We start from the raw sequence: 22,500 nt of genomic DNA, 5'->3' as shown, positions 1-22,500 counted from the left end.
TTTGGGGAAGGATATTGTGCTTGTGGGGAACTGTCAATAGTTTACATACTTCCATACCACTTTCTCTCAGTTTTAAGCTTTTACCATCTCATCCAGGCTATCTTCTATTTTTGAGGTCTCGGTTTTGGCTTACCCATGGAGCAGCTACTAGCCTCTGCATTTTTACCCTCCCTGCCCACAAGACGAAAAATGTTAAGGAGTTTTGGGATATTAGGCTGACTCCTGTTGCTCCTCAGCTGCTGGTGAGTAACTCTGCTGTAGCTGCCCTTGGTTCCTCAAGCTGCTCATCTTTTTCCTCTATGTTGTTGCACTTGAGAACAGGGGGTTAGCCACATTCTCTGTGGCTGCAGGAATGCCCTTGTATGTTAAGGGAGAACCACTCCTATTGGTCTCTGGTGAAGGGATCAGTGAAGGTTCTTCAATCAGTGAAGACCAAGAGAATTTGAATTTGGGATGGTTATGCCTTCCTGAGTTACTCATTCTCCTGGGAGTGTCCCCATAAAAGAGACCATAGTGAGAATATATTACCTTTTCCTGATTCTGTTTCTTTGGAAAAGGATGATTTACTTGGATTCGCTAAGGAGCCCATTTCTGCTTTTTCCTGGACGTATTCTTCCTCAAGCATGAAAAGGGGTTCCCACTCTTTCTGAATTGGATTTTCATTCAAAATACCAGGCAATGCAAAGGAATAGTGGTTCTTCGGGAATGTTTTCTGATTCTGAGTTGATTCTGAGGAAAGCATGGCTTCAGAGTTCCCTCTTGAAGTTGTATCTTTTCCTGAGACTTTGTTAAAGTTGAAGAGCTTTTTTTCAGTGGGAACCGAATGAAATTCATCTTGAACAGAAATGTGTTATGATTTGCTACAGTTGGATGTTTCTGACTTGGCAGCTGTCCCACCTGTTTTTGCCTGCTTTAGAGAATGACTATTACACAAACTAGAAGCTGTGAGAAAAACATTCTCCTGCCTCCAGGAAGCCTGCCATGCTATACAGGTTACCTTAGTCTCATAAGTATTTGTTTTTCAACTCAATAGCAGATCTTGTACTAATTTATCTATATAAAACTGCTTCTGCTAAAAAGATAACTGCTGCTAACCCTAATCCATCTGACAAGGATGGGAAAGCTTTCGACAAGTTGAGGAAGAAAGAAAGTTTTTCTGTTACTTTATCTTTCAGGATTTTGGACTGTCAAGCACATTTGATAGTGTTTAATCTTTTGAGAACATACAAAAGTTAATTATTAACATTCCTTCTTCTGAGATATAAAACATTTATCAATTGCCTCAATAACATCTGCTTCCCAGGTTTCTAAGCATGTTTTAAATTGTGCTATTGCTGATGCTGGTTCTTTTTCCAGAGCTTCTGCTTCTGGATCAGTTGTGAGAATGTTGGCTTTGCTTTATTAACAAAACCTTCCCGAAGATGTTAAAATTGAAATATTAAATTCTCCATTCGACAAGGGCATTCTGTTTGCCTATCCTGCAGCTGAGGTGCTCAACAAGTGTAATGTAAGGGGAAAATTCACTCAATGTGATGCAGATATTTCCACCATCCTTTTTTAAAGTGAAAAAATATCTGCCTCCTCAGCTTTCCTTTTTGATAAACAGTTTAATCAGCAATGAGTTGTTAAATAGGAGTTTAAAAAGCAATCATAAGAATGTTTCAAAAAGAAAGGAAAAGCCTGCAAAAAGCAAGGACAGTCCGTCTAGTTAGCATGGTCATTTGCTTGCACAAGCTTATTCCACTACCCCCCCCCCCCCCCCCGACAACCTTTCTATATGCATGAGGTTTCATCTTCCCTTGTGGTACCAGATTGTGATAGACAGATGGGTTTTAAATCTAATTCAGCAGGGGTACACTTGGCAATAGGAAATAATCTCCCTGTTCTAGGGTATTCCTCTTTGCCCTGTAAACTGTTAGCTTTTTTTTCCTCTCATTCTGCATCAGGTGCTGTCTTAGGAAACGTTTAATCATGTCCTCTGTTAGATGCACAAAGTCTTTTTTTATTCAATGATTTTTCTGGTGCCAGAAAGGGAGAAAGGATCCTGGAAGCCTGTGCAGGACCTTTTCTTTCTAAATCTTTTGGCAAGATTCCAAATTTCAAAATGCTTTTCCTCCATTCCCTGTTACTACTTTCCCCTTCCATAGCTTTCATGGTAAAGCTAGACTTAAAAGATGCATATTATCACATTCCCTTTGACAAGTTTAGATATTTAGCATTTTCTAAACCTGGCTTATATTATCTGTTCTATGTTTTGCACTTTGGCTTTCCACTGCTCCAAGGGTATTCGGTAATTGTTTATTGCAGACGTCAAGGCATTAACATCTTCCTGTATTTGGATGATTGTCATATCTTTGCAGGTTCTTTCTCACACTATCAAGAATCTTTAGCAGCTGCTGATCATTGAATTGATCACTGGTGCAGCAACCTTTGTTGTATAGGTCATATCCTGTCAAGAATATAACAGCTGGCCAGCTTCTAAAGCTTCAAGGCATCTTCTGTGCATCCAAACTGTCAGGCAGCTCGAGACAAGCTGACTAAGACAAGTTTGTGCACCAAGCCCTTCAGAACTTTACTGCTGCAGAGTATGCTCCATTAAGGCTTAAAAGGTTCTACAGTCAGTTTGTGCTGTTCCTTTGCTGAACAGACAAGTTCTCTTTAGGGGAAAAGGAAGGCTTCCATTTAATAATTGCACTTCTTAACTTTACTGAAGAGGAAAATATAATTATTTTAAAGCTAGGAATTTGTTTTAATGGACTGTTATGAGACTGTACTGTACTTTTAAACAGAAGCGCACTCTTTTTCCAGTCAGTTTAAAAGTTGTTTAAAGTAACTGAGAACCATTTTCTGTGGAGAAATTGTTTATTCTTTGTGGGGGTGGCATACTGTTTTAAAGTGCTTTTTACTGTATTTGAATGGGAAAATAAATAACTTTAAAGACATTTTATTTTACTAGCATTTGCTGATTATTTTCCCTGGGAAAGAGGCTCCATTTTTGAGGAAAACAGGCAACATTTTTGGCTTGACCAAGGAACAAACAGTCTGTCCCTTGGTCGATCCTTTTTCTAGCCACAAAAGAAAAAGGCCTTTGCCACCACAACAGGCTAGCAGTTTACCTCAGCCACAAGTGGGTGACTCTGCTGTGGCCATTTATTTTGCCTCAGACTACTCATCTTTTACCTGTAATCCCTCTGGTGTAACATGTACAGCCAGTTTGGACCAGGGATTAGCCACATCCTCTGTGACTGCTGGGATCCCCTCAGTGGGCAATGGGAGAGCCGGTCGTATTGTTCCTGGGAGATAAATGGGAAAAACTTCCCTGTTTTGTCAGAATGCTGTTCCCATCTCTAGGGAAACTGCTGCAACTAATAACACTGTTGGATCCATTTTTTCCTGTCAGAAGCAGCAGAAAACTAAGCTTGCATCTACTCCTCCTCAAATTTCCTTAGACAGGAGAAGTTTACTGGATGTTCTTCGTATTTCACTGTTGCAGTCCTCACATTTGGGTTATCTGTCTGCAGGTAGCCCTCAGCCGGCCTGAATACCAGAGTCTTCGGATTTCTGTGTCAGAGGCTGTCGCTTCTTCCTTGACGTCGGGGGGGGGGGGCGGGTATAAAACATGCAGCCAACGCCATTACATCAGTCTTTCTTGCCGTGTGGTTCCTGAAACAGAAACAGTTTGCAAGTGCTGGTCGGTCGACTCCTGAAATTTTCAGTTTCGAGTTTCAGACCCAAAGTCTTCAAAAAAAAAGCTAAGTACCCCATTGGGGATCCTTTTTCTTGCTTTAACCGATGTCAGTAAAAGTTAACAATTGTCTCATTTGTGGAAAGCAAATACCTCATAGAGATTTTCATTCTTACTGCATCCCCTGCTTAGGCCCAGACCACAGTGTCCCTCGTTGTCAGTTTTGTGCCTTATTCGGCTCCCGAACTATTCGTCGTCGGGCTATTTTTGCAGCTAATTACTTTCGTACTCTATCTGTGTACTCTGAAATGGCTCCGTCAAGCCATCCGACTACCGATTGTCCGAAAAAACGTAAGGATAAAGACAGACTGCATAGGTCCAAAACTGCTGATGACGCTTCCGTTAAGCTAGTCGTCAGTCCGCCAGTACTCAGTGAGGCGCTTTCGCAGCCCCTGATACCCACTACTTCTGATTCGCAGGCCTCTACTGAGACCCATTCGGAGACCGGTATGCCGCGCGTTGCTTCTTCGACTATGGAACCTGCAGATGTGTCTACCTTGGATGTGTCCGGAGCCGCTGTGCAGGCAGCAGCTTCTGAGGGTGTAGTGAGGCCTACAGACATTCATATTAAACCAACGCGGTCATTTTCATCCAGGCCCAAAACTCGCACCTCGCCTAGAAAACCAACAACCAAAACTGCAGGCCCAGGCCCAGGCCCATATGCCTAAAAAAACAAATGCTTAGAATGACTGAAGACCTCATTACCTTGATTAGGGGAAGCCAGTCTTCCCCCTCTAAGAAACCTAGAACTGAGATTCTTTCTGATTCTTCTGATCTGGAATCTGATTTTTCTGCTCCTTCTGATTACCAGGATTTGCCCTTATCTTCTTACGAGGATTCTGCTGCAGAGGATTCCATTCCCTCTGCTTCCACTCCTGAATATTTTTCTTTCGGTGAAACCTTGCACACTCTTAGGGAGCATTTCCGTTGGGAAAGCCAAGATTACTCTGACTCCAAAAAGAGACTTGGGGAATTCTTACTCCTATCTCAATACAGGCCTTTAGCTATCCCTCCTGTTCTGGACATTGTAGATGATGCTTTCTTGGAATCTAGCCTTTCCCCAGACACACTACCTCCAGCTCCCAGAAAACCTGACTGGTATTAGAGTAACTGACTCTCACAAGTTCCTCTTCAAGAATCCTTCTGCAGATCCAGGGACCATTTCCCAAGGAGCAAAAGGCATTAAGGCTACTGCTGCCAAAAATCCTACCCCTTCTGATAGAGATTCTAGAGCCTTAGACAGATGGTGTAAGAAGGTGTACACTTCTGCTACTTTGGCCATTAGGGCTTTAAATTACCAGTTTCATATGTTAAAGTATCAGCAGCATGTTATGGGGCTACTTAAACAGAAAATGATGTTGATTCCGGACTGTATTGAACACAAAGAATTACAGGATTTAATGTATTCTGCAGAACAAGTAGGTAAACATACTTTGCAATGTGGTTTTGACGCTTTAGAAGCATCTTGCAGGGCTGCTGTCACTGGATCTGTACTTAGAAGGCATGCTTGGCTTAAGGAACAAAACTTGCCAGATCAAGTAAAAGCTAAATTACTGAATGCTCCCTTAAACCAAGACCGCCTTTTTGGCAACAAAGCAGAAGTCGTCCTCAAAAGGATGGAGGAAAAAGCTAAATCTATGCAAACTGTTAGATTTCCTACAAGTACAGCCTCCCAGATTCAGTAGGCATTGGCCTAAGAACTGGTCCTTTCCAGTCCCTTACCCATACTTGGACGATTGTCTGATTCGGCAGAAAGCCGGGGCTTGCTATTACAACACCTGTCATTCATAAAGAAACTTCTAACCTCACTGGGGTACACCATCAACGAAAAGAAATCTCACCTATTAACCTGCCAACAGATTGCATTCCTGGGAGCAAGCTTGAACACAACTTCCCAGATGGCATTCCTCACTCCAGTGAAACAAGTTTATTTGACAACCTACTTCAAACTATAGGCCACAAAACCCCAGCTATCTGCAAGGAAAATACTGCAAGCCCTGGGGTTCATGACCCCTTGCATTTTACTAATTCCATATGCAAGACTGCATATGAGGAAACTCCAATGGTATCTAAAAAGCCTCTGGTGTCAACATTTTCAGGACCTGGAAACAATGATTTCTATCATTCCTTGTATCAAGACAGAGTTCCTTTGGTGGGCAGAGGCCTGCTACCACAACGAGGGACTCCCTTTCACTGTACCCCCTGCCACCCAAACCCTAACAACAGACGCATCAGACTATGCATGGGGGGCTCACATGGCAGGGCAGTGCATTCAGGGCAAATGGAACCTGAGACAGATGCACCTGCATATCAATCAAAAAGAAATGTTAGCTGTACAGAATGCTCTGACAGCCTTCAAAGACCGTATCCTTTCAGGACTACTATTGGTAAAGACAGACAACACCACAGTTATGTGGTACATAAACAAGCAGGGGGAACCGACTCGTACCCTCTCTGCAAACTAGCTATGGCTCTGCGGAACACAGCCTTGAGCTACCAAGTACACCTGCAAGCTCAATTCCTGCCAGGCATACTAAATTCACTGGCAGACGACTTAAGCAGAAATCTCATGGACCCACACGAATGGAAACTAGAACCCAAAATATTCAACCTCTTGAGGAATAAATGGGGGACTCCAGAGGTAGACCTGTTTGCCTCACCTCAGAACTACCAATTGAACAAATTCTGCACAAGAACTCCCCACAGCCAAGCTTAATGCTCTGTCCTTTACCTGGGAAAGCCTCTCAGTTTATGCCTTTCCCCCTCTGCCTCTCCTCTCGAAGGTTCTACTAAAGATCAACCAGGACAAGCCAAGAACAATACCGATTGCACCAGACTGGCCGCGCCAGCACTGGTACCCCCTCTTGCGCAGTATGGCATTGCTACAACCATGGCACCTGCCTCAGACCCCTTTCCTGCTGTCCCAGCAGGTGGGCCAGATTCTGCACCCTCAGCTTCAAACCCTGAACCTTGCAGCCTGGCTAATTCCTTGAGCTCTCCCTTAGCATCTCTCACTAAGCAGGTACTGGATGTCATTCTGGAGGCAAGGATGCCTAGTACTAGAAACTCCTATGCTGAAAAGTGGGAAAGATACTGTTCCTGGAGCCTGGCTCAGGGGATGGGTACAGTAGTGCACAGCTTACCTCATATTCTACAGTACTTAACAGAAATGCTCCACAGGGGCCTATCCTTCTCGTCAATTAAAATTCATCCCTCTGCCATTTTAGCACATTATAATACTGAGCCACCCCTCTTCTGTCACCCCTTGCTAAAGCAATTCCTTAGAGGGACCAAAAATCTAAGCTCCCACTCCAGCCTGGGACCTTAACTTTGTAGTGGAAAAGCCCCCCCCCCCCTTTGAACCAGCTGCTACAGCAGAGTTGAAATTCCTTTCTTGGAAAACAGCCTTCCTTCTAGCCATCACTTCAGCAAGAAGAGTGTCTGAATTACAGGCCCTTATGGCAGTGGAACCCTTCATCATCTTCCATGCAGACAGGATTTCCCTCAGGACTAATCCTTCCTTTTATGCCCAAGGTGGTGTCTTCTGTGGTCCTAAATCAGTCCATTCATTTGCATACTTTTTTCCCTAATCCACAAAACAAAGGGAAACTAATACTGCACTCTCTGGATGTGCACAGACAACTTAGATTCTGTTTGGACAGGACTAAGCCTATCAGAAAATCTGAGCAGCTGTTAGTTAGCTTTGCTGCAGGGGCAGAGGTGAAGGCCATTTCAAAGCAAACCATTTCCAAGTGGATAGCTCATTGCATTCATTTCTGCTACAAGCACCATGGAAAACATACCCCACAGGGGATAAGATCACATTCCACCAGGGCTGCATCTACCTCTGCGGCATTTCTCAGAGGGGTCCCTACCAGGGGGCATCCTATAAGCTGCTACATGGAGCTCTGTACATACCTTCACCAAGCATTACCACTTGCCTATCTTTTCTAAACTGTGAGCTGGATTTGCCACTGCAGTCTTGCAGGGATTAATAGCTGGCCCTAATGCTCTTTAACTTCCTCCTCCCTTCCTTAGCTTTGGGAATCAACCCAAATGTGATGCCTGCAGCAGTGAAACACGAAGAACATAGTACAGTTGTGTACACTTCCCAAAAATGTAGATGTTCGAGTGTATTCACTGTTGCAGTCTTGGTTACCCTCCCTCCAGCCCCCTGACTTCTCTTGGCTCTACCTCTCCTTCTGGTTGGTATATCTATTTTTTTCTTGTGTATTTGCTTTTTGATGTGGGTTTACCATACTATTTAATTGCTTCATATTGTGTGGGGACCTGACATCTGAGGCAAGAAAAACTGATGTAATGGCGTTGGCTGCATGTTTTATACCCCTGATGACCTGACGTCAAGGAAGAAGCGACAGCATCCAATGCAGAAATCTGAAGACACTGGTATTCGGGCTGACTGAGGGCTACCTGCAGGCAGTCTGAAGACACTGGTATTCAGGCTGACTGAGGGCTACCTGCAGGCAGTGATGACTGCAACAGTGAATACACTCGAACATCTAAATTTATGGTAAGTGTACACAACTGTACTGTCTGGCTCATGGTTTAATTCAGGGTATTTAGCCTTCTTGTACAGTAGTTTGTGGTAAAAGAAAGAGGGATACATTACAATACAAACAATATGCCCCTAAGAGTTGACACAGTTGTTCGGGATTTGGAAATTTATGTGGACAGTGACCTAACTTTTGACCAACATGCGTCAGTTGTAAGAAAGTCCCTCTATATTGTACAGTTTATAAACCAAGGGATTGTCTAGATCTAGAATTGTCATTGTCCCCCTTTACTCCACCCTCATTAGGCCAGTTATTAAATATCATGCCCCTTTGGCAAGTATCTGTCCAGACACATGCAACAACTGGAACTCCCACAGAGGTAACCTTCTAAAAGGAGTGAAAACCAAAACAACATGTCCTACATGGACCGACTCAAATCTCTGTCACTCTAGTCTGTATCCTGCAGAATGCTAAGAGGTGGAGCTCTGTCTGGCATACAGGACATCCTCCAACCTATTACTAATGGATTTACTGCACATCGACAATTCATATGACGTCAGAAATACTCAGTCTAGGGGTCTAACAACAAAATAGATTGGAGGGACAGGTATATTTCATAGAGGATACCGCTTCTATGGAACATCCACATAAAACAAAGTTCATCCCTGTTCATTTTCAAGTGCAACTTAGATCTATGGATGGGAAACAGAAAATTCACCCCAGGACTGCCCCCTGTACTACTAATGGATAGATGCAGCTCCTAAATGCTTTATCCCATACATGGGTCCCCTCAAATTATCTATGCTATGATCACAGTTATTCTCTGAAGGGGAAATATATAATTATTAACCATGGAATGGATAAGGCCAATCTATAACCAAATGGGATATATTATTTTGAGCACAAAAAGGGCAATTGGCTAGGCTTAAAATGACCTGCAATGTCTGCTAGCCTCGTACTTGCCTGTGAAGCTATGGATGCTTCCTTTCCTGAAGAAATTCAAGATTGAGTCTGGGCAGGAGGATAAAGGTACAGATGCAGAGTTTTCTACTCAGATTTTTTATTCAGACTCCGAGGAGACCTATGTTTTTGATTCTCCCTGTGAGGTTTCTCTTTCTGTAAGACACTTGCTAGAATGTGCCAGTTTTTTCAGTGGGAGAACACTTAGTTTAGGTTTCTCAGTCCCTTGAGCTGTTATAGTAGGAATTTCCAGAACCTGCACCCATTCCTCCAGTCTTTGTCCATCTTGGAGGATTGGTGTGTTACTGCCTGCAATTATCCTGACAGTCACCCAACTGCTCCTGAAAAGCCACATAGGATGTATAAAGTTCCTCAGTCGTTTAAGTTGTATGCACTCTTCCCAAACCTGACCCAGCAGCTCAAGGTTTAGTGAATCCTTCTGCCGAACACTTAGTTAATTCCAATCCTACTTTTTCTGATAAGGACTGAAAGATTAAGTATGGGAGAAAAAGTGCATGCTTGTGCAATTTTGATTTCAGAATTTTGAATTGTCAGGCAAATATGTTAAGGTTTCTTCTAATTGTGAAAGTATGAGGAATGGTTTGGCTGCAGTTCTTTTTTGTGGAAAACTCTGCTTTAAATTTAATTTCTTCTATTATTCAAGTCACTACTCATTGTATACGTTGTATGTATGACTCAGTTGATGCTTCTGAAGTATTGTTTTGAGGCGGTTTGCATGGTTGCATTCTCTGAACCTCCCAGATGTTAAAATGAGATTTTAAATTCTCCTTTGTATACTGATTTAGTTTTTGGCCCCTCTGCTGCAGAGATGATCAAAAAGTGTGATGAAAGGGCTAAGCTGATACATTTTTAGCCCACCTTTTCCACATTTTCCAAGAGATTCTCCAACACCTCATACAATTTTTTTAAACAAACAGCCTCGACAAAACACAGGTAAACAGACATTTAAGAATAAATGGCAAGGGGTTCATGAAGAATTCTGTAAACTCCCGAAACTAAGAACAGTCCCATAAGTCAGAATGATTATTTAAGGTACTTTTCCCAGTCCCACCCTGGCACTCTCTTTTGTCTTCAAAAAGTCTAAATCTCCACTTTTGTCTTTGGCAACAGATACTTTCAGACAAATGGGTTCTAATGACCATTCAAGGTTCCAAATGGCAATAGGAGGAAATTCCTCCTTACCAGAGAATAATAAGTAATCCTCCAGACCAGACTCTCTTCTTTCCACCTTTTCTTCATCACATGCTATCCCAGGGAGTAATATAACCAACTCCCCTTTCCAGATGAAAAGTGGGTTTTATTCAAAGTTATTTTAATGCCAAAGAAAGAAAATGCTTAGACACCAGTTCTGGGTCTTTCTTTCCTAATCCTGTTTGTGATGGTGCCCATATTCAAAATGATGTTACTTCACAACCTGTTATCTGCTTCTTCAGATTTCTTAGTAAAACTAGTTTTTTTTAAAAGAGGCTTATCATCCCATCCCTATCCATTTTGTATCTGGATCACATTATCAGTTGTGTGGCTTACCGTTTTGGCCTATCCACTATACCAAGTGTGTTCTCAGTGTCTAGTTTCAGTTATAGCTTGCTACAGGGTATCAACATTTTTCCATATTCAGATGACTTGCTTATATTTGCAAAGTCTTTTTCAAAGTGTCCTGAATCTCTGTCTTGGGTGATCTTTTATACAAGCTGGGATTCCAAGAGAACATTCAAAAGTCTTTCCTGACTTCCTCACAGGATTGTGTTTCTGGAATGTCAACTAGACACCACAATTCAAGGAGCTTTTCTTCTACAGGGAAAAAAAATAGATATATATCTAAATCAAATTTTAGGGTTTTCCATTCAGACTTTGGCCACTGCACACAGGATTTTGGGTCTCATGACTTTTATGATTCTCATGGTGCCCACAAAAAGACTACACATGAGAACGTTACAGTGGTATCTGACGTCTCTTTGGTCACAGCACCAACACTCTGTCTTTTCATATCCTAGTGCTTGGGTTTGTCAGAAGAGAAATCACTGGTGGAGACAACTGATATCCCTAAATCCAGGTCTCCCCTTCTCCCACCATGTTCAAAAGCAATTGGTCACCATGGATGCCTCGGACTTTGCTTGTGGTGCTGTTTCAGGAGGGACAAAAGTGCAAAGAATGTGGGGCCCCAAGGGCAGAAGCAAGCACATAAATATAAAACAGATGCTTGCCCTGATCAAGACACTTAACTCTCTGAATCACTTTCGGTTCCCAGGACCCCTTAAAGTTGTTACAGACATTACCACAGTCATGTGGTACATGAACAAGGAAGAGGGACCAACTCATATGGGATATGGGTCTATATAAGATAATCGAAATTTGCTTACCTCGAACCTGTATTCATTGACACCGCAACAGCAAAACACACTTCAGTGAATATTGAAAATTTCACTAGGGTAAGTAATCACTTTGCCACAACGCACATCACACTAAATCAAACCCACTGAAGTGGGGGGAAGGGCTTCACCCCAACACCTCCCCTAACTATAAATATACCAACTCCGAGATCACACTATGTTGGAGAAAAGGACAAAGTTGTGGCGTTAGCCATTTGCATCCTTACCGTAGTTTTCATTGTTTGCGGAAGTGAATTTTGTTTAGGGTTGATGAATATAGGTTCAAGGTAAGTAGATTCTGATTATCTAATATAGACACTGGGATATAGCTTCACAGCACAGTCTCACTCTACAGGCATCCTACATTCTCTCCATGCATAATTGTGTGGCAGATAAGCTGAGCAGGAGAAATACACACACAAATGGAAATTTGATCAGGGGTCTTCTAAGATTGGATCCATCTGGTTGGAGTTCTTCAGGTAGACGTCTTTGCCTCCTCTCTGAATGATCAGCTGGCAAGATTCTTCTGCAGGATAGCATACAGGAAGGCTTGGAAGGCAGATGCATTTTCTTTTCCTTTTACAAGAATGTTTTTGTATGCTTTTCCACTAATATCTAGGGTACTGCTGAAGATTCAGAAGGAATTCCCCAAGATCATTGTGGTGTCTCCTTTCTGGCCTAGGTAACTGTGGTTCTCCTTTCTTTTGGAAATGGCCAGTGGCAATTGCTGCAAGATTCCTCAGACTGGATCTACTCACACAAGAATAAGAGTGTTTGATACAACCCGACACCAATCAATTTTAATTGACTGCCTGGATGATAAGGTCTCAATTCTTTTAGGCACATCTTTACTGAGGGCATGTAGCAGGTACTAATGGTGGCAAGAAAACATGCTAGTAGAAAGTCGTATATTAGCAAATGGAAAGGGTTTTCTAGTTGGTGCCAACAGCATAACCATCACCCATTCAAGGTTAGTTGGTTTTACAGTGTTTGCGTGAATTACTGTCCTATGACCTTTCTTTTTCCTCTGTCAAGGTTCATTTACCTGCCATTTCAACATGTCTGTGAATTCTCCTCTTTCAGTGCAGCCTCATGTCAAAATGTTTTTGAAAGGGGTTTTGCATGAGTGTCCTCTGAGAAAACGTGTGGCCTGTCCTTGGGATCTTAATTTTGTGTTGGGGGAAACTAACACTTACTCCATTTGAACCAGCTAACCTGGCTGACTTAAGGTACTTAAAATGGAGAACAGTTTTACCGATTGCTCTAACATCTGCAAGTAGGATATCTGAGTTGAAAACTCTTATGGCGAGTCATTTCTACCTCATTTTCCCTAGAGATAGGATTTCTGTGAGAACTGATCCTTCTTTTATGCCTAATGTGGTATCCAAGTTTACTTTAAGCCAAACTATCCATCTCCCCGTTTTCTTTCCCGAACCCAAAAAGGAGGGAAAATGGATACTGCATACCATGGATGTCCACAGATAACTCGGGTACTTTCTTGACAGAACTAAATCTTTCAGATCTTTGGCTCAGTTGTTAATTTCTTGTGAAGGTAAGACGAAGGGACAACCTGTGTCAAAACAGTTCATTTCCAAATGGTTGTCTAAAGCAGTACCCTTAGTTATGATCCCCAGGGCAAATCTATTCCAGGCAAGGTCAAGGCCCAGACTGCTATGGATTTTTTTGGAAAGGATTGGACTCTTAAGTATTCTGGAAGCAGCAGCTTTGTTCTCCACATGTACTTTAAAAAAAGCACTTTAACCTTTATTCCTTCTCCGGGTCTAGATCAGGCTTTGCAAGGACTATTCTCCAGGGGCTTCTGTACTCTTCTCCTTCCACATCCCAAATGTAGTAAACTAGGGTAGTCTACCCATATAGCTAAGGCTACTGCAGCAGTGATCAGTATAATCAGCATAGTATAGCTTTGAAAGTAAACTAACAGTAATAGTAAATGTTCAAATGATCACTGTTGCAGTAGCCACTCCCTCCCTCCATCTCTGTTATTTTTTGGTATGATATTTATGCCAGGGTGTGGTTATTTATTTTTGTTCTTCCTAGCATTGTCCTTTCAGGGCTCGGCTTCCCTTTCATTGTTGGCAGGAAAGCCATGAAGGGCTTGTCACCCAAACTTGTATTTTATTCAGGTCCGCTTGAGCTGCCTGTTAGCTTGGGTGCATGGAAGGTGCCCTGAAGCTTTGGAAGCTGGCTGGCTTTCCTTGGCATAATATAACCCATACAGCTAAAGCTACTGAAGCAATGATCATTTGAACATCTACTGTAATGGTAAGTTTACTTCCACAACTGTTCCTTAGTCTGGATTTTCATATCCGTCCTTCAATCCATAACCTCCTTTTTCCAATTTTTGCACAGGGGGTTGGGGTGTCACATCAGCAGTGACTCATCTAGAGCCACTGCTTACACCACAGAGTGGCTAGCCCTGCTGCAGTGATTTTCAGATCAACTTAAAAAAACCTTCTCTTATCCCTTCTCACAGAATTGTATTCTTGGGATGTCTAATGGTTATGTTATGGGGTTTTCTTGCCAAGAATAACCCCAGTCAGCGAGTATTCAGATGTGATCTTCTCAGCAGGCGGGCTTTACCATTCTTCATCCCTTGTGTGATTGGGCTAAGTTATCTCTTAAGTAATGGTTGTGAAATGCTGACTATAGATTTCTGCCTTTTTGGGCACTTATTTAACTTTCCCTGACCCTGTGATTATTAGAAATTGTTTTCTTTTCTGATGTCTTCAGCGGGAATGAACCTAAATGGAAACCACTCAAGATTTTATGTTGATGGGCTGTATAATTCCTGGCATTTTCCAGAATGCATTCATCCCCTAGATGGGAAGTGATTTCAAATTTGAGGGAAGCACCCCCTGTTAAGTGATTGATCTACACGTACTTGCTGACTGATTTGCCCTTGAATGTCTTGCATTAAAAAAACCCTATGCTGCAATCCTTGGTAGGACATCTTGTATCAGCTTGTTCAACTATTTTCTTTGCTGTTCTTTGTATCACTTATTGCAAGACATTCTCACTGATGATAATGCAGTTTAATAAGAAGTTACCATTTCATTAGGATCTCCAACACTGGCATGGAAATTCTACCACGGACTGCACTGCCAGAAAGGGATCTGTGGGATTATGTAGTCAAGGATCTTGTGTTCCATCTTTGAGGGGGTGGTGTGGATTTTGTTGCTGCTTTGGAGATATCCATGTGGTGTTGCTGATGAGAAGTACAGTTCCATGTTGACAGAAGCTCAGAATCCATAAGAGATGAGAGAAACAGTGGTTCATAAGAAAATTTGATTTTTTTTTTTTGGGGGGGGGGGGGTAAAGACTTATCCTATGCAGGGTTGTATCTCCTTACTTGTGATCAGTCACTACATCCCTGTAGTAAATCTGAAGAAAAGTGTATGTTCTCACACATGCATTGATACACAAGCATCATTTTGCAGTTTGCATATACATTGCTCGGGAATTTAGCTAGGGAAGTTTAGCAGCATGTTTATAGTACAACATAAGCGGAGATGTGAAATCAATCACTTGAGAACCTATACTTGGTCTCCACCCACTCACCATCTTGCACATGCAGCTTTAGTTGTTAAATATCGGCATTTTAAAAGAAGACTATAGCTCCTGACTGTTGCTTATTGTGATTGAAGTCCCATCACCCTATAAAAGGCCTTCCACAATCACTTCTGAAAACTGAAGGTAAAGAAACAAGAATATTGTGTGTAGGAACAAAATGGTGGCATAACAACAGAGCCAACAGGTAAAGCTAACCCATTAGCACGCGTATCTGGAGTATGTTTCAGACCACAAAGGGGATTCCCATCTAGTCTTCTTCCTGTCAACATAATCCCAGCCAAATTTACATCTGATATGACCACCTCTTCCTTCAGTTCTTTTGAACCAGATGAGACACTGGGAAGTCTAATTTGTGCATTCAAGAGCAGACCACCATACTTATACACATTATTTAGTAGAGCATTAAAGAACTGGCTGTATTTCTGATATCTCAAAGCAGACTTTTAGGGCCCCAAACCTCGAGAGGACCTTCAACAGACCCTAGTAATTGTAGACTGATGATCTTCACAAATTTATTGTACAAGGTGATCAAATCATCAACCACTTGTTCAGTCAGAAATGGAGAAATCTCAGTCTCCATGACCTAACTCCTTTGCAGTTTTGTTAAAGCAGAACTTACATGATTAACTTCACAATTTATTTGTCCTAGTACCACTCTTAATGCAAATTTCTGTCCTCACAGCTTTCTTCAGTCTGGCTAAAATGTTGGTTTAAAATTGTACCCCATTATAGAATCATATACTGAAATATCTGAAGGCAAAGAAAGACCCAAAATAACTTGGATCCAGAGTTGGCTAGATGGTAGTATGTAGCATTAAGGGCAGGATGTATCTATCTGTGCACCCGTTCCCATCACCAGTAGAGTCCCTTAAGACTCTTTCCTAGAGTCACTAATTTTTGACATATTTTTCACAGATGCCAAAAGTGATTCCAGTGTCTGGTGTACTGAATAAGCAAGTGACTGCAAATCTGGGAGCTTTATTATTAAATCCTTAAACATGCCACCAACAGCCTCTCGTCATTCAGTTGATACTTGAATGATGAAGCAGAAATTACTTTACTTTCAGGGTCAAACACTGCATCATACTGGCATTTGGGCCCACCAACCAGCTTTACAGAGTATTAATGGCCAGCAGCTAAAAGCTTTAAAATGTTTAAAAAAAAAAATGTTGTCCTTGTAGGTGATTATCTTTGATGCAAATGTTGCCGTTGCCTTATGCAGAACACATTGGTTTGCCCAACTGATTCTCAATGTGGTTGAAAGCCATGTCAAAAAAGTAATTGTTCCCCTTTATACAACAGTTAACAGTCAAATTGTAGAATATTGCTTCCTGTTCTGTAATCTGTGCGTGATATCCAATACAGTTGGTGAAGGTGCATTGATTTCTGGCAGAGAACTGAGGGTCTTCTAGTTTTGCCTCACAGCAAAAAATTCTATCAAGTCTCTTTCATCCAACGTACAGAACATCAAAGGACAGTTGCCATTTGAAACTCTTCACTTAGAATATCCCCCGTGCTGGTGACTTGAACATATGAGGAAATGTGTTCTCAATAAAAGGTAATATTGATCGTACTACAAAAGCTGCCAAGTTCATTACCATGATGTGGAATAAACTCCCGTCTGTTAAATTTAGTCTGTCAGTTCATAACTTAAAGAAATGAATGAGTGGATGGACACCTGCAAATTCCAGCATAGGATCCAGGGCATCAGTCTCCCTGATGGCCATGAAGCTTTCAGCTTGTTCTCTAAACCTGTAAACATATGATACTGGTGGGCCATTATGTCTCGGAGAGACTAGATCATTGGAAAAGGGGAGCATGAATAGTTGTGTGTTGCTGTATTGTTCAGAATTTCTCATAGAGGTTTGCTTTTGCTTAATATGTTTTTAAATAAACAGAATGTGTTTTTATGGCAAGAATAACCTCTTCCATGTCACACAGCCTGCAAAAAGGAGAATGAAAGGAACAGTCATTCTGGTTGTGCCCATACAATTCCCAAAATATATGTCTGAGAAGGTTGACAGCCCTGACTGCACATTTTAGCCTGGATATTCTCCTTGTCTGCATTTGTTGTTAGGTCTGCCTGTCTGTATCAGTAACAAATAATCATTAATTGAAAGAAACTGAAGAGCTCAAGTCTTACAGCATAGTGAAAATATTTTCCAGTGTTACTGGCCACAATGCTTTTTTGAATATTGTAGTTGGAAACATACCTCTCAACCAATTACTGCAAGAAATCTGGACAAAACCTCACAAAATGGGAGGACAAAGGCCCAAAAATAGGGACAGGTTTTAAATATTGCTCTTATAAACTTGGAAAGTTGCTAGAATAATGGGGTTTGTGTTGGCATACATTTTCTGAAGAATCTGAAGTCTGAAATCTCAAATATATGTCATTATTTAGTAACTTCAGTCCTCAAATCATCCCAGTGATTTTCCAGAAAACTTTGTTTTCAGGTAAGTGGTCTGGTGGCATAGCACATAGTTAATACATGTTATGGTCATTGTACAGTGTATAACACAAGAGGTGAATATAGCAGATTTAAATAACCTTGCCTGGCATTTAGTAGTTAAAGATTAAAAGTTTATAAAGCAAATACATTGCTGTATGCAGTGTAACATGATGTTCTAGGTTATGCTTGCATTGAATCCATTTTTTTAATGCACTTAGCTCACGTGAAGCCACTAGAACTGGTATTATGAATGCGGGTATTTCATTGTGCTTGTCTTGTAAATATCGTTTGATGTTATGCACAGAGAAGTTAACTGAATAAAATGCATGTTTTTCCATTTTAGGAGGATGTGGAAACAGGAACGCATTTGGACCCCTCCACAAATGAGGTCTGTTTCAATCCTACATATGATACCATGTTTGCACCAGAGGTAAGAAGTATTCAGTTTTTTAAGTTTGCCTCTTAACATGCTATACAGCTACTTTTTCTTGTGGACATATACAGCCTTCAGTAATTAGAAGTGGTTTCAACTCAGTAATACTCATAGCGGAGTATGTCGTATTGTTTGTTAGCATATTAAAAGTACATGTCTTACTTGTTAGTCTGTTTTGAAACTAGCAGCCATCTCATTATATATTTCAAATACGTATGTGTGTCTAAATATAGATATATAGATAATATATCTGTATAATTTATATATCTATGTCTACACCCACCCACACACTATGTCCTTCCTTATCACTGTTGCAGTATTGTGCACACTTTAGGCTATCCTCATCAGAATATCCTAATGTCCAGCCTCATACCAAAGCATTTACATCTTCCCGGCATGGTCCGAGAGATGTATGCCCTATGTGCAAGGTGAAAGGTACAGATGAGACATATGGGTGCCAAATCCTCACAAATTCTTTGCCGCCAGTCCAAATGCTGCTTCAGAATTTGATGTGTACACTGTTATCTGAGCTGGTTCATCTGATACAGTTAAGTCCCCCCGGTGGGGTTCCTCCCTTTATTTTTTCCTCTTAGTTTGCGTTCATGTCATCCAGGAAGGGGAAATAAGATTGTGGGAGGCAGATTCCCCATAAAGACCAACCAGAGAAGTGCTTTTTTTGTTTATCCATCGTACTCCGTGTGATATCTGTCAGGCATTTGTCCCCAAGTCACTGAACAGACGTTTGTCTTCCCTTTCTATCTGGAAAAACAGCATTGTTTTCCCTTTCTGTTTCTCTGGAAAATCAATATATGATGTTACTGACCAAGGGTATCATGGCTGAATCCTCTCGCCCTGAAGTTCAACTGCATGTTAAGAAAAAGACCTAAAAGAACGCATACTGAATCTGCTGTTGTCCAAATCCCACTGGATGTTTCCCTCACGTTGGATGAAGAGCCTGAGGACTAGCTGGTAGTGATGCCAATTCCCTCTACCATGACCCAGTTGGAGGTTGACATGGAGCTGCCTAGTTGCATGTCTGCTAAGGCTGTGCATACATCTGGTATAGATGCAGTGTGGGACCACAGCTGAGTGTTTCTGAAGGGCCTAAGTGGGGTATTCCCCAAAGTTTTGTTAGGGAAAAGGTGCCTGGTACCCTCTTTGAATCCAGGCAGGATTCTAAACCTCACAGATTTGGCAAGGCAAATGTTCCTGTGAAAAAAGAAGCCGAAAACCAACCATGTCACTACTGTAGCTAAGGATCCTCACACAAAGTGGCAGGACTTTACTCAAGGGCTGTTTAATGCTCTCATGGCTTTAAAACCCTTAGAAGTATTGTCTGTCCTTGTAGCTGCTCCTCACGGTCATCCACCCCCATCTAAAAGAACAAAGGATTCTGATTTTTGATGAGTTGGATTCTGGTTAAGAATCCTTGGCATATTCCTCACAAGTACGCACTCCTTTTGCCTTGGGAATACAGTGGTCTGTATGACAGAACACTTTCAGTGGAATTCTTCACAAGTATTCGAGGTTCTACAGAGGCATTATGAACATTTGCAGATGGACTCCCCTAGAGCTTTTACAGTCCCTTCAGTCTTAGCTGCCCTGTTGGACACATTTACAGCAGATTTTCAGGCTCTTGACTCTTAACCTCTGACCCCCTAAGAAGCCATACAGATTTTATAAGGTACCTAAAAATCATAAGTATGTGTATAAAAGTCTTCTGATCCTGAAGTGATTTCCATGTCCATAGATAAGCCATCCAAGCTGCTTTCCTCTTCCAACCTTTTGCCTTCTGAAAAGGACAACCAAGTTAAGGAGAGATATGGGCCAAAAGTGTATAATTCTGCTCCTCTAGCTTTTAGGGCAATTAATTATCAGAACTACATGACTAGATATGTACTGGCTCTCCTGTCTCATGGGGGGGGGGGGGGGGGTGACTGCCTTGCCAGATTGAGACAGTAAGGCTTCTGCTTTCTTTCTGCTATGTTCTGCCTCTCCGGTCCCCACCATTCCATCATTAACTGCAGCTGATGCCGTCTCCAAGGCAGCTGCATCAAATTCAGTCATGAGGAGATATTCCTAGTTGTGCATGTAGGCCTTGCCTGAGGATATTGGACAGACTTTTAGATCCCCTTAGATAACCAGACTCTCTTTGGCACTTCTGCTGCAGAATTATTTAAAACCCTGCAGGATAAGGGCAAGGTTTTGCATGACCTCAAACAACTATTTTGTTTTTCCTGTACCCAAGTTCAGAAGAACTGTCCTTAGAAATCTTAAGCGGCTTTTTCCCACATAACTGCACTCACAGTATTAGGGCCCAGAAACCTTCCTTTCCTGATAAATCTACCTGGGTATGATATCCAGCCTCTTCGCCCTTCTCAAACAGATTCCTCTGTCCCTCAGGCTAACCCTTTCCTTCCCTGTTTGATACAAAACTACAGACTCCTGGGTTCTCTCCATCTAACGCAGTTGTTTCATGGCTTGGAAGTCCCTCCCCTCATTTTTCTGGTGGTCTCAGCCTTCTCCTTGCCAGCTTCCTCATTTTCTTGTGGTCCTGTGGAATCTGGTGGAACAGAGAACCATACAAGTCTATTCCTTGTCTCAAAAGGGAACAGGTATTTATTCCAGAATGTTTCTGGTTCCCAGTAAGGAGAGGTTGTGGAGGCCCATTCTAGACACGTCCTGTCTCGACACCTTTGTTAATGTTCCTTACTTAAGGATGTTTGTTCAAACCCTTTTCCCTGTTTTGCTTCTCCAGGCTTTTATGGTCTCCCTGGATTTGAAGGGCACTTGCATCCAAGTTCCTGTTATCCATCTCTTCAAGAAATTTTTACAGTTCTCTGTTTTGCCTTTTGGTCTTTGTACAAGTCCAAGGGTATTTACCTAATATCTGTTCCCTATGGTAGCTTTCTGCAGCCTTCAGGGAATCCAGATATTCCCTTATCTGGATGACCTTCTGATTCAAATACCCTCTCAGCAACTCCTGCTAAAAAATCTACACTTCACTACGGTTCACCTGCACAATGTGGGATTCACTCTCAAAAAGTCATTATTGACTCCCTGTCAGGACCAAGTGTTTTTGGGTTGCAGGATTCACACCATCCCAATGTTGGCTTCTCTTCTGCCTCCCAAGGTCCTTGCTTTTGAAGGCTTATTTCCAGTCTCTTCTTCCTCTTCCAGTTCTTCCTGTAAGGGAATTTCTGTGAACCCTTGGGTTTGTAGCATCCACCATTTCCATGGTTCCTTTTGCCAAACTCCACATGAGAAAAAGTTTCAGTGGTATGTTGAGGCTGTTTAGCTCCAGCACTGCCACCCCCTGGACTTTCCAGTCCGTATTCTACCCTGTATCAAATTCAAACTCTGTTGGTGAATTCAACAGATCTCCCTAAATCCAGGTCCGTATTTTCTGGTTCCTCTTCCTACTCAAGAGCTTTATATGGATGTTTCTGATCAAGGTTGAGGAGCTTATTTCACAAATATGAAAGTTCAGGGTCTCTGGTCCTATCAACAGATGTCAGACCACATCAGTATCAAAGATATGAGGGCTTTAATCCCATTTCTACAGGCCTTACACTCCCTTTGGGTTCCAGGTCATCTAAATTTTTTTTTACAATGTCTTATCTTGTTTGTAATCTGCTTCTTCCAGCTTGGGATTTGGCACTATGCCAGCACTTGGTATTTCAGGTGGTTTACATCCCTTCAGAGCACAATCTAATGGTAGACTGTTTGAACAAGTCCAGGACACATCCTCACAAATGGATGCTTAACAGAGAGGTGTTTCTGGACATTGTACGTTGGTGAGGTACTCCTCAAGTAGATCTTTTTGCCTCCCCTGTGAATAGATAACTTCAGTGTTCCACATCCCCTGCTTTGGAAAGTGGATGCCATGCCTTTTTCTTGAATGGGGATCCTCCTGTATATGCCTATCCTTCTCTTCATCTATTTCCCAGGATCTTGTAAAAGATCCTGTATGACATTTGCAAAATTGTGCTGGTGATTTTTGACCCAGACAGCAGTGGTTCCCACTTTTCTTTTAGCTTTCCAGGGACAATCGTAACAAAACACTGCAAAATACAAATCCAAAAAACACAACTTCCACAGAGACAACGGTTCAAAAGAGCTTTACTAGATAACAACCACTGGTACCTTGGCCTTTCGCCTTCAAAGGATACAAAATTGCTAAACATCTCATTGTTTATACAGGTGAACCCCTCCATAATTGCATATAATTAATCACCTTAAAGTGCCCAACAGCCTTACAAACTTATACAATAAATACTCATTTAATTTGTTTTTCACATACGTAAATATATAGTTCACCTAATACAAAAACAAATTCAAAATTGACATCTTAAAATTAACAAATCTTTTATTAAAAAAACTTTAACAACTTTTTACATGACATTTCATATCA

At 41.7% G+C, this 22,500-nt stretch overlaps 1 protein-coding gene across 2 annotated transcripts in view; it reads left to right on the top strand.

Moving 5' to 3' along the window:
- Positions 1-22,500, top strand: part of CDC40 (cell division cycle 40) — a 1,050,785-nt gene that overhangs the window by 189,728 nt on the left and 838,557 nt on the right. For both annotated transcript variants that reach the window (XM_044066713.1, XR_006364212.1), the window contains exon 2: positions 17,997-18,083. In XM_044066713.1, coding sequence (XP_043922648.1) covers positions 17,997-18,083 — 87 coding nt within the window. The remainder of the gene's footprint in view (positions 1-17,996; positions 18,084-22,500) is intronic.

The sequence above is a fragment of the Protopterus annectens genome, chromosome 1.part0 (assembly GCF_019279795.1).
Source record: "Protopterus annectens isolate FY-2018-M chromosome 1.part0, PAN1.0, whole genome shotgun sequence".
Classification (NCBI taxonomy): domain Eukaryota; kingdom Metazoa; phylum Chordata; order Ceratodontiformes; family Protopteridae; genus Protopterus; species Protopterus annectens.
Note: the sequence above shows the minus strand (reverse complement) of the source record. Positions and strands in the feature narration are given on the sequence as shown.